At 51.6% G+C, this 16,430-nt stretch overlaps 1 protein-coding gene and 1 long non-coding RNA gene across 2 annotated transcripts in view; one reads left to right on the forward strand and one right to left on the reverse strand.

Annotated features, from left to right (window-relative positions):
- The window catches only part of CDH23 (cadherin related 23), a 452,316-nt gene extending 437,779 nt beyond the window's left edge, over window positions 1-14,537 (reverse strand). The window contains exon 1 of the mRNA XM_082424358.1: window positions 12,570-14,537. Within this exon, the coding sequence (XP_082280484.1) occupies window positions 12,570-12,609 (40 nt within the window). The 5' untranslated portion in view covers window positions 12,610-14,537. The remainder of the gene's footprint in view (window positions 1-12,569) is intronic.
- On the forward strand, window positions 331-14,618 carry LOC309642727. The gene is made up of 3 exons (XR_014253344.1): window positions 331-553; window positions 9,921-10,031; window positions 14,529-14,618. It is a non-coding gene; the product is annotated as an uncharacterized lncRNA (long non-coding RNA).
- The last annotated feature ends 1,812 nt before the right edge of the window (window positions 14,619-16,430 follow it).

Raw genomic sequence — 16,430 nt, forward strand, 5'->3', positions numbered from 1 at the left:
GGGCCGCAACTTCAGGCGCGCAGCGGGCTCAGGCGACGCGCGCTCCAATCGTCCCGAAGCTCGGCACCACTGCGATCCATGCCCGGGGCCGGGCCGCCCCGCCCCGCCCGGCTCAGCGCCCGGTCGCCGTCGGACGCGTCTTCTCACCAAGCATCGCTCCCGCAGCCCGCGTCCCTCTCTCCCGAGCCGTCTCCGCAGCTCAAGTCCGCGATCAACTTTCCCTCGCTTCCTCCGCCCTGCTCGGCCCCCGCCACCCAGACCCCGCCTCCTGACGCTCCCTTCCTCACCTCCCGCCTAGCCCAGCCCCCGCCCGCCCGGCCGCGCCCCGTCGCCCACCCTCCTTCACCATGGGCGCCAGGATCCCTGAGCCCGCCACCCCTGGCCCCTCTCGGACCCCCGGAAGCGTTGCGAAGCCCGGGCAGGCGCTCAGGGCATGAATATTTCAGTGCTGGCGAAGCTGCCCTCTGCCGATGTTATGGCACCGGCTGCTGTGGCAACTCGACGAATCCCCCAAACGGGCAAGGAGGAAGCGGGAGGAAGCGGCCCCAGGTGCGTGCTGGAGCCGTGCTCCGCAGGGCCTCCCTGTCCCGAAGAGGGGTAGGGGCCTGGCCCGCCTCCCGCCGGCCCCGCGTCTCCGGCGGAACGGGGAAACGCTCCCGGGAAGCTACAACGAGCGAGCGGGCGCCTGGCTAGGTGAGCCTGCGCCATCTGTTGGCTTTAAGCGCCCCCTCTCTGCTCCCAGAGTCGCACTGAGCGGCCTGTCCCTCTAGCCCTTGGGGCCACTTACCTGCGCTTGGCTCAACTAGCTGCCTTCGCCCACCTCACTCGTGCTCTCCAATCTGCGCCCTCTCCCATCAGTCGAGCTCAAAGTGCCCCCAAATTGCTTACAAATGAGGACCCCGGATTGGAAGAGGTGATTGATGTCACCTGAGCACCCTCATCCATGCAGGAGACCCTTCTGCTACATACCTGCCTAATGGTCTCCCAGCTTCTTTCTGCACCTATGTAGGGATGGAGATTTCTTGACTTTTCCAGACAGCTGGAGTCAGGAAGAGTCCATATTCGCATAGTTGAAGAGGGTCATTCCCTGGCCTTAGTCTTTACTTCCCAGGGCTAAACATTCTGAATTCTTTTAACTATTCCTCATGTGATAGGATGTCTGGATCTGTCACTGTTGCCATATTGTCAGCATATTGACAATAGCTGCCTAGAGCCAGGCTCTGGGCTGAGACTTCCCGCCTCAATTCATTGTGTCCTCAACATAGCCTTTCTGGTAGGTCCTGTCATTAGCCTGGCTTTACAATAATAAAGTGGGCTTTAGGGAGGTGAGTGAGTTTACCCATGTGGTGGAGTCAGGTCCCGAACCTAGAATCTGCCTGATTCCAAAGCTCCTGTTCTTTACCATTCATTCATTACTGCTACTATGTGCTAGCTAATGGAAATAGGTTCTGGGGATGTGATGGAGAAAAAAAAAAATAGGCTTGGTTGTTGTACCTTGCAGAGCTCCTCTAATGGGGAAAACAGACAGTCAATGAAACACATAAACAGGTAAAATTAGAGTCAGAATCAATGCTAGGAAAAAGAGTGTTTTAATGGCACCTGGCTTAGGGGATCAGGGAAGATTTCCTGGAGGAGGTAACACTGAGCTGAGATCTGAAGGATAAGCGATGGAGAGAGAGTTGATTTTAGGCAGAAGAAACAGCATGTGCGAAGGCCCTGTGGTAGGAAGGAACTGGCATACATAAGGAAGTGAAGGAAGGCCAGAGAGGCTGGAACACTGGAAGGGTGAGGAGGACGGTGAGTGCAAAGCCACAGTGGGAGAAAGGGCCAGACTGTGCAGGGCGTGTTGGTCTTAATCAGGGTTTGATCTCTATCCTAAGAGTGGAGGCTTTGAAGCAGATGGTTGGGATGGAGGTGGAGGGGTGGGAGTGTCATGATCTGATTTGTATTTGGAAAAATGGGGAATTGATTGGGAGGTAATAGATGATAAGAGCATAGTTCTTCAATTAGAAATATTTACTTATCTACTGCGTGACAGGAACTTCTCAACCAGGAACAGCAAACTGCAGCTTTCAGGCCAAATCCATCTTGCCCCCCATTTCTGTACAGAAAGTTTTAGTGGAACACAGACATGCCCATCAGGCTATGGCTCCTGTCCCAGTACAACTGCAGAGTTAAGGAGTTGCAGCAGAGACTCCACAGCCCGCAAAACCTAAAATATTTACTGTCTGGCCCTTTACAAAAAAGTTGCTAACCCCTGTGAATCTTGACACATCAGTGGGACACATCAGTGGGACACATCAGTGAACAAAACACACACACAAGTGTGTGTGCACATATCCCCGCCCTCTTGGAGCTCACATCTCTGTAGGCTACTGCAGCTGTCCAGATGTCGGAGTCCTGGCCTGGGGTGGTAGTGTTGAAGTGGAAAGAAGGGATATTCAGGAGGTAAAAATCTACAGGACTAGGAGAGGAAGTGATTATAGGGTGAGACAGAGGGTGGTGTCAAGGAGACCCCAGGTTTCTGGCTTGTGGAAGTAGATGGACAGGGTGCCGTTTCCTGAGATGGGGAGCGAGGGAAGAGGACCACCACGGGGAAAGGAGCAAGCGCTCCCCTGCCCCGGGATGTGTCGAGTGTGAGATGACTGAATGCAGATGTCAGGTAGGCCATTAGACACATGAGTCTGGGGTTTGAGGACAAAGGGCAGAGCTGGAGATGTGGTCTGACAGGTCTCAGGGGGTCACAGTTTAAGACAGGGTGATGGAGCCAGGAGTTGGGAGATCTGGGTTCTGAATATCAGACTGTTCTCTATCTGGTTTTGGGTAGACACGACCTCTCTTTGCCTCCTGTTCCTCATTCACAAAATGAAAGTACTAGAGGAGGTGCTCTTCAAAGATTCTCCAATCCCCAAACCTTCTTTCTTTCTGGTTTGCCACCTTCTGTCTTAAACTGTGACTCCTCAGCCTGTCTGTAGTCATTTTACACATGAACAAAACAGCACTGAATTCAGGGAGACCATCACCTCCTCCAATGTGGGCATCATACTTCTGTTCACAGAACCTCTTTGGCCGCCACTTTTATTCCACAAGCATTTGTCAAGTGCCCACTCTGTGCCAAGCACCGTGCTAGGAACCTGGGTGTCTATCCGAGTGCAGCCAGCCCACAGAACTGCTCTGAGTGTGTAACGGGATTCAAAGCAAATTTGGTTGCAGTGATGAAAGAGCTGAGAATTCAAATGGGGGATGGTGAGGTAATCCAGAGTTCAGCAACAGCAGAAAGTTGCTAGTCCCCAAGGCTGGAGGGATGAAGGGAGGAAGCAGAGTCACCAGGATCAGGGTCATGCAGCGGAAGATGGAACCACAGTGGACCTGGCTGGTGGGAGCCGGAGACACAGGTACTGCCAGAGACACTGCTTAAGGTCAAGTGTGAAGAAGAGATACCCTGACTTCTCCCTTCCCCCAGCCCTCTGGCCTCCCCGCAATGCCTCCCTTTGGCCAACCCCAGCCAGAAGCTGCAGACTCAGGTGGGATTTGGGGTCAGCCCTACTATGATTCGAAGCACAGCAGAGGAGAGCAGGGAATGGATCTGAGGGGAACAAGCCAGTACCGCACACTGGGGACACACCTGTGAATAACAGGCAGCCCTGTCTTTGAGGCAGTCCCAGTCCAAGAGGGAGACAGACATGTAAATCAAGTATAGACTGGCAGGCTAAGTGTTGCAAAGCGGAGAGGTAGCCCAAGGAGAGTGGGGTGATGGATTCTCAAGAAAGCTGAATCCAGAAAAGCTGTCTGGACAAGGAGACTTCAGAGCTGCGTTTTGCTGTGATGATCAGGAGTTCCACAGGCAGCCAAAGCAAAGGGGCATTTCAGGTGGAGGGAAGAGCATGAACAAAGGTCCGGGGCATGCACGTGGACTCTCCCCGCAGGAGCCGTGGGAGTTTTCTGACCCTAGAAGTGAGTAGCAGTCCTGCTGTTCTGCACATGAAGCAGACAAATGCAGGATGGCAGCGTTTGCAGGAGACTCAGAGCTGGTAAAAAGAACTCAGCCTCTATCCTCTGAACCAGCACCTTCAAATCTCCAGGGGGTTAATCCCCGGAATTCTGGCCTTTCTTCCTGGCTGGGGTTTCCATCTCTCAAACTATGTCAGGGTTGTCCACCAACAGCTCAGATTTCTCCCCACCTGCCTTTCCTTAGGAAACCTTTGCCTCTCCCCCAAACCTTTGGGGCACCTCTTACCACTTTATGTGGCTTTGGACAAGTCTCTCAGCCTCTCTGAGCTCTGGTTTCCATTTCTGTAATTGAGGTCATGGCATCTGCCCAGCCTTCCTCCTGGGGCAGTGTGAGAGCACTTTGACAACCGTAAAGAACCATAGAGATGCTACCTGCCCAGGGCCCAGCATCATGCAAACCCCTGTCCTACTTGGGGGAGCTCCCCCCTGAGGAAGGACCAGGCCCTGCTTTAACTGTACCAACTAAAAAGGAAGGTCCTCCATCATCTCACCTCCTGGCCACAGGGCAGAGCACATGGCCCAGGCCAGCCAATCAGAAGCTCCCCTCTCAACTTTGAACCTTGAAGAGAATCACAAAGTTTAGAAATAGTTTAGAATAGTTTAGAAGTTATGGAAAGTACCAAACCCTGACCGACAGCACTTGAAGCCTGACCTGGGCTTCATTCTCAGCTGCATTCTTGGCCACCTGCCTCCTTTGGTTCCTATCTGTTTTCTGGGCCTGTCCTGCAGCCTCTGTTTGACTCTGCAAGCACTCCCACTTACCTAACTAGTAAATTCATTTTCTGCATCAATTAGCCAGAGCTTATTTCTGTTGCTGGCAACCATGAACCCTGCCTGGTATGGACCATATGAGGATTCTCCTGTCAGTTGTAGGGGATTACAGTACAACATGGGGCCAGCATTGCCAGAGTACCTCCATCCCCCCTTTCCCAAGATTTAAGAAAGAAGAAAGAAGGAAAGGAAGGAAGGAAGGAAGGGAGGGGAGGAAGGAAAGAAGGAAAAGAAAGAATTGATATACTGGCTCCTTCCATATCAGAATGACCTTGTCCAGGTATTTCCAGAAGTGGCCACATCTCTGTAGTGGGTTCAAGTTCATCTTTAGCTCAGAGACACATTTGATTTTAGGATCCTCAAAGACAGGGACCATGTCTTTGTTCATTCATCTAGCGAGGTTTCCTGGAGGGTCCACAGTGTTCCAGGCTCTGGACAGGGTGCTAAGAACACAGAGAAGCAAATGACATTATTCTGGTCCTCAGAGAAGCTACAGTCTAGTTGGAATGACAGATAAAGGCATAAGACGATGCCATTCTTGAGGCCAGGACCAGGTTCAGCAGCGACAGAGGGACCCCCAAGAAGGGTACCGTCCACCCGAACCAAGGAGACTGGGGAAGACTTCCAAGAGGAGGGACCACGTAAGCAGAGCCTTGAAAGGTGAGTGCTCCTGGCCAGATAAGGCCAGCAAGGGCATCTGTGGTAGAGGGGGCTGTGTGTGTACAAAGTCACAGGGGCATCACACAGTTTAGAGACTTCAGGTAGTGGGGCAGTAGGGCTGGACCAAGGTGTGCTGGGAGAGGTGAGAGAGGAGTCTCAGGAGAGGGGTAAGGGCTGGACCATGAAGGGCCTGGTATGCCACACCTGGGCCTGGGGATCACTGAGCAAATGAAGCTGGAGGAGGAGGGGGATGGGCTTGGAGGCGAAGATGTCCAGTATGATGCATGATCATACTGAAAAGCATGATGAGCTAAAGGATGGAGAGGAAGAGACTGCACTGTCCCACAGTGGCCCTGGGCTGGCATCTTGGAGGAATGGGCATCTCCCCTTCACTGTCTCTGTATCCCTAAAATACCAAATAATCTGCTGACCCACTGGCACTCTCAATGAGAAAGGATAGGAGGAAAGGAGGGGGAGGGAATCCAGATCTGCTCTTTTAAATCTGTCCCTCCTGTTAAACCACCTGGGACCGGATTGGCTTCCCCCTCGGCCCCTCGGCACCCCGGCCCCACTGGGGAGCTTTCCACCCCTCCTTTCTTCCCCAGGAATGGAGGCGAGGCAGGGGGGTGTAAGGCAAGGCTCAGGAGATAGAATGCAGTGGACCTGGGTCTCAGCCGACTTGTCTGAGCCTCAGTTTCCTCAGCAGTCAATGGGCGCATAGCCCCCAGCCTCCCTGAATACCTCCCAAGGTTGCCGTTCAGGTCGAAAGAGAAGAACACACACTCAAGTGCTTTATAAACTGTGAAAACAAAACAACACTCACAAACAAGTCTCTCCTCCCCGTGAGCGTCGATTATTATTTTTAGCGCACATGAACGCCTCTCCTCTGGGCACCCTCCATAACAGCATCCCTTCCCCACTTCACCGTTTCCTACTCCCCCTCTATTCCCAGCCCTGAGCTGGTGCGGAGCCGTTTGTTACCTCCTGTCTGCGTCTGCCCGCTCCCCTCTCCCGGGGCAGCGCCTGCCACCATAAACCAAGCATGTGTGCTCCTGAGTTTAGTTTGTGGGCCCTCAGAGCTTGGCACAGCTGTGGCGGCTCGATGCAGCTTGTGAATGAGCGAGGCTGGAAGGCGAACAGGGTGGGCTGGGGCCACCCATCTGCAGAGTCGAGGGCCCCCGGGGAACCCCCGAGGGCTTGGCTTCCCTGGCCCCCTCTACAGCAAGGTTCTCTGTCCCCCATGAGGCCTAAGGAGCCAGGCTCTTCCCCTCACGTTCCTGCCCCGCTCCCTGCTCCCCTCTCCCATCATTTATTTATAAGGTATTCACAGCAAAATGAATGACAAAAAGTTAGGAGCTAATTAAAGCTGGCACAGATTGGCACATGGGCGCATGAATTATGCATTGGCGCGAATGGCACTTGGTGGCAAGGACCGGCACCATGTGCTCTGGGCACTGGTAGGAAGTGGGCACGGGGCCCCCTGCTCTGCCAGGGTTCCCCCGCCCTGCCTCTCGGAGGGGCCCTCCACCCAGGGCCCTCTGTCTTTCTCTGGGGGCAGCTGGAACCCGGTCCGCCACTCCCCACCGTGGGCGATTTCTCTCCGCACAGCCCAGCATAGCATGTCCTGGCTGAGAGTAGCATCGACACCATAATCAGAGCCTGGACTCAGCCCACAGAAGCAGGTCCCTGGTTCTCCAGGCACGTGCTCGCCGCAGCCTCTGCACAAAATGGGCAGGCCTGGGCTTCTCAAAGAGTGGCAAAGCCTCGATATCCAGCCAGCTAACACTGACACGAGCACCCTGGAGCTAGAGGACGCCTTTCAAGATCAGGCAGTTCACACCTCAAGGTGCCTTCACAGACGGAGAGCCTGAGGGCAGACGGGCAGGCTCTCTACAAAGCTACACAGATAGTAATAATAATAATAGTAATAGTAATGCCATCAGTTTAAAATGGATTTTGTTCCAGACACTGTTCCAAGTGCTTTGCATGGATTATCTCGTTCAATCCTCCGATGAAGAAGACACTCGAATGATCCAATCTGACAGATGAGGAAACGGAGCCAGCACAGAAATGTAAAAGCAGGTTGCCCAAGGTCACTGGGGGCAAAGTCTGAGTGAAACGGAACCCAAGCAGTCAGATCCCAAGCCCTGCCTACCTGTGGGCCCCGGGGAAGTGGTTCTCAACCCCAGCTACACTTTAGAAGCTCCTGGGAGGAGGGTCGGGGATGTAAAAATAGGATCAGAGACTCGGGTTTGATTGGTCTGGGCTAACATCTACACGTAGTGTTTTTGAAAGCTCCCTGGGTGATTCTAATGTGCAGAGGAAAACCACTGGTCTTGGGGGGTGGGGTATGGGTATCGACCCCCAGACCACAGATATGAGTTCTTGCTCTGCAGCTACTGACTGTGTGAATTAGAGCATATAGCTCAACCTTTTGCGGACTCCATTTCCTCATCAGTAAAATGGAGTTAGTAATAGCTTGGGCGCTGGAGTTGGGCTGTTTGGGTTTAGTCTGAATCCTGGCTCTGTGGCAGAGAAGTTCTTGAACTTCTCTTTGCCTCAGTTTGCTCATCTGTAAAATGGTGACAACGCTAGTATAGTTGTTGTGAGAACTGAATGAGTTGATGAATATAAAATGGTACCCAGGAGCCACGGGCATTAGCTGTCCTGGAAATGGGGAACCTTGCCCCTCCTGGCCCACAGGGCTGGGGCAAGGATCAAAAGAGGACCCAGATAGTGCAGAGAGGCTGTGTGCACTGAGAGGCACAGTGAGAGGCTGTCAGTCAGAAAAGACTGGGTCTCCTGGCTGCCTGTCCCGGGTCCTGACTTTCCTTTGCACACAGGAGACAGGAATACATTATCCTCGCAGACGTTTCAGACCACACAGACAAGCCACCCCTCTCAATTTGGTGTGTATCCTTCCAAGTAATGTTCTATATACACATGCAAATATATAGTTTGGGGCTGGGGGCAGGGGTGGGAGAGAGAGACATCTACCATAGAACACTTCTCTTCTTTTGAATTTTGAACCATATGAATGGTCCAAATATAAAAATAAATATAAAGGGGAGGCTCCAGGCAGAAGGAAAGTGGTCCCAGATGGAAGCTTGGATATTCAGGAAGGAAAGAAGGGCAATAGAAAGGGAAATATGGATAAATACAAATGAATCTTGGTTGTATAAAACAATACAACTAATGTTTAAAATACGAGAGAAAATTAAAATACACAACACAATAGCACATGAGTCAGGAAGGGGGTAAATGGAGTTAGAATGTTCTAAGGCCCTTGCATTGTCCGGGACATGGGTGACAATGTGATGTGTGGTAAATGTTAATAAATCAAGGATGCCTGCTCTATCTCTAGGCTAACCCTAGAAGAATCGTAAATGGATGGATATAACCAGTCAGTATGGGGGAAAACTGAATAATAAGGTTGCATGTGTGTGTGTGTGATTTTAAGAAATATTTGTTGTTTATAAATAGAGTCACACTTCACATATTGTTCTATAACTTGATTTTTTGCTCTTAAAAATATATCCTGGAGCTCTTTCCACATGGGTACACAGAGGGGCTGCCTCTCTCTTGTTAATCTGCCAGCGTGCATTCCATAGAAGGGTGGTGACAGAGCTTCAAACGGGGTTGGGCCCTTCCAAAGTGGGGCCCTGTGTGCCACCCACAGAACCCGCCCTGGCTGCAGACTGTGGGGCAGAGAGAAGGCAACGCCCCTGGGCACGTCCACAGCCTGGACTTGGGGGGCAATAAGCAAGAGCTGCCGCCTCCAGGGTCTGAGCCCCAACCCTGGCCCCATTAGTCACACACCAGAAAACCCAGTGTCCTGTAAAGAAGGAGGCAGCTGGCCCCGCCTCCCACCTCTGGGCCCTACTGCAGTCAAACTACCCCAGAAAAGAGCTTGTTCCCATTTTCATGTCGCCTGACATGAAGAATTAAGGGGAATCATCAGGGTGGCATTCAAAGCCCCCAAGCCTCTCACCCTAAGAAATCAGGCCCAGCATAGCTTTGGGCATCATCCCAACCTCCCTTCCCAACATAGCCTCTATCTCAGCTGGCAAAATACACAGAGGTGGGTACAAGGATGTTTAGTGCGGTACCCTTTATAATGGGGGGAAGGGGAGCATTGGGGGGAGTCACCTGTCTCCTCAACAGGGGACTGGTTAAACAGACCATGCCTTGACTCATCTGTTCTATGGGCCACTCGCTCTGCTCTTCAGACCTCCCCGTCCCCTGGCCTAGGCTCACCCTGTCCTCTCTCCTGCCATTGCCCACTGCCCTCCCTGCTCTCTGCTGAAGCCCATTTTCCAAGCCCCACCATCTCCCAGAAGCCTCCCCTGCCCGCCACCCGGACCGCCAGGAAGTCCTCTGATCCTCAGGTTCCTCACTCTCTGGACAACTCCCGCATGGAACCTTCAGTGATCGTTTTGTCTTATGTCTGTCTGTCTTGTTTCCAATAAAATCAGAAGTGCCCAGAGAGCAGCGACCAAGGTGTATCTGGAGGAGTTCCAGACAGAGATCAGAAGACCCAGGATTCAGCCCTGACTCTGCCGTGTTCTGCTTGAATGACCTTGAACAAGGTATTTCTCCCCCTGAGCCTCTGTCTCCTCATCTAACCATGAGGAGTGAGTTCAAGGTCCTCCCAGGGTTCCTCCTGCTCTGAGAATCTAAAGTCATTTCGTGCTTTTCTGTACCTTCCTAAGAAGTAATAAAAACTAAAATTTTACATCTTAAGGGGGTTACGCCCACAATCTCACTTAATCCTCACAACGACTCTATGAGAACGGCACTATTATTGTCTCCATTTCACTGATGAGAAAACTGAGGCAAAGGAAGGCTGTATCAGTGAAGTTAAACTGGGCCATGGTGCAGTACAAACAAATTCTGAAATCTCAGTGGCAATAAAAATTTACTTCTTGCTCACATACCGTGTAAGGCTGGTGGGATGGCTTTCCTCTGAGGGTGACTTGGGGACTCAGGGCGCTTCCATCTTAGAGCTATACTCTAACACAATATCCCTGTGGGGTATTGCAACACAAACATATACCCCTGTGGCCACACACAGGCCACCATGACAGGGCAAGACAGGGATGGAGGAGGTCCACAGGCTCTTAACCGCCTTTCCTAGAGCGACACGCACATCACTCCTGCTCCCATTTCTCCAGCGGGAACTAGTTAGTCACATGGCTCCAACCTAACTACTGGGACGCTGGAATGTGTAGTGGATGAGCACCAAGAATCTGCAGCACTGAAGCTAAGGAACTTGACCGAAGCCACACAGGAAGTCCTAGAGTCAAGGATTTGAACCCAGCTAGCGATACTTCAGGCTTTCTGCTTAATTGCCATTCTACATCGTCTCCAAGGAGGTACCAGGTCCACAAGGGCCGGGGTAAGAGGCTGACGGTGACAGGTAAAAGACGAGGAAGAAATAGCAGCAGGGCAGAAGTAACAGCAGGCAGCCACCGTCCATGGAACAATCCTAATAGTTCCCATCTGTTGAGCACCTGCAAGGGGCCAGGCATTTTATAAAATGTTCCATCTGATCCTCTCAATATCTTGGCAATAAAACCCACTTCCACTCTACAGATGAGGAAAGTGAGGCTCAAGGAGGTTGAGCAAACTGCCCAAGGTCCAGCAGATGGGAAGCATCTGGATGATCCGCAAGTCCCTCTGAAGTTTCTCACCCAGGGCCCTGCAGAGGGCTTGTAAGTGAGGACTGAGTTGAGGCATGAGCTCCCAGTCTGGGCCCTGCCAATCCTTCGCTGCCAAAGCCAGGACAGAAGTAGCCTGGAGGGGGGAAAAGGGAGCTGTTGTCCAGGGCGTACTGAAAACTCTGGGGACAGACCAGCCCCCAGGGACAGACCAGTTCCCTAGGGCCCGGCTGTCCAAGGGAATCCAGATCTGCGGTACGGGCGCCACCTAGAGGCCGAGTGCGGTGCAGCACCTCTCACTCTGAGGGACCGCGCTCGCAGTCCTGAAATGGAGGGAACACAGGCTCTCTTTTTAGAGAGACCGGAGCCAAAAGTGCGGAAGCTTGGTGCCTGTCCTTCACCATCTGCTCCACACACGCCCCATCCCCCAGCATTCCTGTCCCAGGCATCCTAGGTCTCTCCCTAGACTTGTTTTTATCAAAAATATGAATTGAGGGCTTCCCTGGTGGCGCAGTGGTTAGGAATCCGCCTGCCAATGCAGGGGGCACGGGTTCGAGCCCTGGTCTGGGAAGATCCCACATGCTGTGGAGCAACTAAGCCTGTGCGCCACAACTACTGAGCCTGCGCTCTAGAGCCCGCGAGTCACAACTACTGAAGCCTGTGCGCCTAGAGCCCGTGCTCTGCAACAAGAGAGGCCACCGTAATGAGAAGCCCACACAAGGCAACAAAGAGTAGCCCCTGCTCCCCACAACTAGAGAAAGCCCACCCCACGTGCAACAACGAAGACCCAACACAGCCAAAAATAAATAAATAAATTCATTAAAAATAGATATATATGTTAATTGATGGGCCAGGCACCCTTATGGGCTCGTTTTGGGACTGAGAGTCCAGATTCTTGGGTTCAGTATCTACTCAGTCACTAGCTGGCTGTGTGACCCTGGGTAAGTCACTGCCCCTCTCTGGGCCTCAGCTACCTCCCTTGTAAAATGCAGGTTACAACCAGAGGTAACATAGCGGTGCCTGGAGTTTGAATCCCAGCTCCGCACTTCCTTGCTGTGTGACCCTTTGGGCAAGTTAATTAACTTCCATGTGTCCAGTTAAGTCATCTGTAAAATGGGTGGATGATGCCTATTCAAAGAGTTTTATTATCAAGATTAAATTATTACTTATATATGTAATATAGTATATACAGTACTGGGTTGAGTCTTTCTCCCTTTCCTAAACTACCTCAAGTTTTAAAGCTAGGGTTCGGGGTCCAAGGCTTTCCTACCCTTATCTCTAAGAAGGGTGGAGATCAGGCCGTGGACGTCCACGCTCCAAATGTGGACCCTGCCTACAAGCACAGACCAGGGAGTTCCCAGAAGCCCTGGTTCCTGGAGCTGAGTTCCTGACCAAAGTCCAGCCAGTACATGGGGAGGGTCCCCCATCTCCTCCTAGGGTCACCTCCGGCTTCACAATGGGACTTACCTCTTGGTGATTCATTGCTGTCCTGGTGAATGGCATCCATCCCCTGGAGTTGCACAGTGTGTAGCCTTCAGGGCTTCATGGCAGCCCTGAAGCTGAAACTGTCAGTAATTAAAAACAAGTGCACTTGGATGTCAATTATGTCTCAATTAAAAAAAGAAAAAGAGGGAAAAAACTTATCTAATGAAGACAACCAAAAAATTTAAAAAAAGACAAGTGCACTGGGATACAGGCTGTACCAGGCACAGTGGGAGGAAGAAGGCATAGCAGGCAGAATCCCTGCAGCTTTAGAAAATCTTGGAAAGACCTGTAACTCCACCTAAGACAGAGGCCCAGCTCTTCCTGAGGCCAATGCTTGGCACACTCTTCCTGACAGAGCCAAATTGGCGTGGAATTAGCCCCAGCTGTTGACACTTATAGACCCAGTGTTGATCTCCCTGAGCCTCAGTTTCTTCATCTGTAACATGTGGGTATAATCCTTGGCCTGCTTGCCTTCTCTGGTTGTGTGATAAAGATCTTGGGTCCTCTAGAAACTATCCAGTCCTGTTCAGATGTGTTGTTCACATCCCCACCTCACCAAATTCATTCACTTATTCATTACTAAGCACACAGCTAGGCAAAGGGCTGGCGATACAATGGTGAGTGCAACAGGCATCCTCCTTTGACTATACACCTTAGGGAACAGAGGAGAAAAGATGTGATCCGTACCTGCCCAGGGGCACCACAGCCTCCCTCTCCTTCCCCTGCCTCCACCTCCTTCTGGGAAGAGAAGTAACCACCAGCACTTACTTAGCACTTACTAGGTGCCCAGCACTCTGCCCAGTGCCTCACAGACACATATCATGTCTTTTCATCCTTTTAGCAAACTCTGAAAGGTTGGCACCATCATCCCTATTGTAAGGATGGGAAAATTGAGGCTCAGAAAATTTTCCCTTTAAGTGGCAAAAGCTGGATTCAAATCCAGATCTGTTTGGCTCTCCAGTGAGAGTTATTCCTTGAATTATGCTGGGAAATGATCATCATTCCTGAGTGCTTCTGATGGGTCAGGGAACAGGCACTTTATTTACTTCATTTTCCTTACTCCCCACACCAATGCCAGTTAGGTCCACTCACCCAGTTTTACAGATGAGGAAACTGAGATTCCAAGAGAACAAAGGAAGCCCTGTGCTTCCCGTGCCATCCTGGCTGATGCCTTGGGAGTTGGACAGATTACAGTAATCAGCTAATGCCTGAGTGGGGCTCTGAAGATGCAAAGCCCCTTATTGAAAGCACTAAGGATGATGATTAAGTCGGAAGGTGGAATTAGCTGCACAGGGGGAGTGGGCTGCAGCCATGAGGAGAGGATTAGTGACTTGCTGCCCGATTAAGCCGAAGGCAGGTTGAGAGGGAAAGAAACTGAGAGAGTTTTACGGTGTTGCTCACGTCAGAGAGAGTATGTGACTGTGGGCCTCCCAGGCAGCGATCACACCGCAGTGTTGAAGGGATGGAGGAGCAACCACAGAAAGCAGGGTGGGTCCCCAGCGTCCTTTGCCTTTCTCCCATTCATCCATCCATCCATCCATCCGACAAATACTAAGAGTCTGCTAGCTCTCAGGCACTATGGATACAACCAAGAACAAGAGAGAAAGCTCTCATGAAGCCCCCAGCCTGGTGGAGGGACACAAACATTTAACAATAATCACATAGCAAGAAACTGTTGCTCATCTTTTTAAGTGTAATAATGGCATTGTGGTTATATTTCATAAAAGAGCCCTAATCATTCAGAGATACCTACCAAAATATTTATAGATGAAATGATATGATGCCTCAAATTAATACAGGGAGGGGGAGTGAGTGCGGGTAGAGGTAAAAAAAGACTGGCGCCAAGTTGGCAATTGTTGAAGCCGGGTGATGGGTTCATGAGGGCTGTGTACTATTCCGTTTTCATTCGTAATTGTTCACAATTTTCCATTTTAAAAAAAGTCTAGGGCTTCCCTGGTGACTCAGTGGTTAAGAATCCGCCTGCCAACGCAAGGGACACGGGTTTGAACCCTGGTCCAGGAAGATCCCACATGCCGCAGAGCAACTAAGCCCGTGTGCCACAACTACTGAGCCTGTGCTCTAGAGCCCACGAGCCACAACTACTGAGCCCGTGTGCCACAACTACTGAAGCCCACGCACCTAGAGCCTATGCTCTGCAACAAGAGAAGCCACGACAATTAGAAGGCCGCGCACCACAACGAAGAGTAGCTCTTGCTCACCGCAACTAGAGAAAGCCTGCACGCAGCAATGAAGGCCCAAGGCAGCCAGAAATAAAATAAAATAAATAAATAAAATTTTAAAGTCTAAAAAAAGGCAGATAAATAATTATAATTCATGATAACTGCCACAAAGGAAAAACAAATATGTGGTGAGAAATTATTATAGAGGGACCTGATTTCAACTGGAGAGCCGGGTGTCTGTATTTGGCAGGGTGAGGCATTGAGACATCCTCAAGCTAGTGATTGCCCAAGTAAGACTTTCTGTCTCTTCCCACCCTGAAGGGAGGGCTGGCAGTGTCCTGGGGAGAGCTCTACCTTTTGGGCATCGCCAGCAGCCTTCTGGCAGACCAGGGTCCTGGAGAACCCAAGACCAGCCCCCAGGTCCCTCCTTGTTGTGATGGAGGGAACAGGAGGCCCCAGGTGCAGACTGCACCCATCACTGCTCATGCCTGTGTCATATGTGTACATTGCTATCTCCTGCGAGCATCATTAGGACAACCTCGAGGGAGGGGAGGTGGGCTCCCCACTTTACAGATGAGAAAAACAAGGCTAAAAAAGGGAGTTAAAAAAAGACTCGCCCAAAGTCAGCAGCAGAGCCAAAGACTGTGCTCTCATCGGCATTCCCCCCATCTACCCCATCTACCCCCAACCTGTTAACTCAGCCATCGTTCCTGGATCACAGGTAGAGGGAGTGGGGAGAAACTGTTAACAAGAAAGACAGCTGGGACCTCAGGTGCTGTGGGCCTAGAGAAGGCAAGGCCATTCCTCTTGAGGGTACAAGCCTAGAGGGCTAGGGCAGGTGACATGGGAGTGAGAGCTGTAGTTTCCTGGAAATGTGCAGAACCAAGTGGCCTAGGGCCTCTAACATCAGAGGATGCAGAGTTCAAGGGTCTGCACACACCCTTCCCCACCGCCCCCACAAGTAGGACCCTCAGCTGCAGAGCTGGCCAGATGTCAGTATCTGTGACAGAAAAGCCTCCAGCGCTGAGTTAAGGGCACATGCTTGGAAACAGCAGCAGGCTGGAGGGCGTAGGGACCAGCCTTGGACCCAAGGGACCTCAGCACTGGAGTGAGGGAGCCTCTCCAGCTGCGCCCTCCGTGAGGCCAGTGCACGCATCATCTCAGCGTCCCACGGTGGGCACTCTGGCTGTGCCCAGAGGTCGGAGACTGTAGCAGGTCTCGTGACAAAATTGAATTCCTGACTGCCCTGAGAAGAGCAGCAGTGACAGGTGAACATAACGTGGGCTGGCCCTCTACCCTTGTGGGTAAGGAGCTCACCGTTGGGACTGAAGCAGAATTGCGTTCAAATCCTTGGGTTCAAAGCCACTTAAATCCTCCGACCCCAATTTCCTCGTGGAGGCGTGGGGTGGGGAATGAGACAATGAAAGCAAAGTATTTAGCAGAACATTCAGCCTCCATCCAGTGGGTGCCAGCCACCATCCTCCTCCTCACTGCGCAGTGACACCTCCTCCTGTTCTCACCTGTGCTGGTGTTCCTCTAGAAGCAGACCCGAGACAAGGGTTCAAGTGCAGGTAGTTTATTGGAGATGATCCTAGGAAGCCCCAGTTGAAGAGTGAGGAAATGAGACAAGCAAAGGAAGGAGACAAAAAAAAGGTGTATTATT

The sequence above is a fragment of the Balaenoptera physalus genome (assembly GCF_965194825.1).
Source record: "Balaenoptera physalus genome assembly, chromosome: 14".
NCBI classification, from domain to species: Eukaryota; Metazoa; Chordata; class Mammalia; order Artiodactyla; family Balaenopteridae; genus Balaenoptera; species Balaenoptera physalus.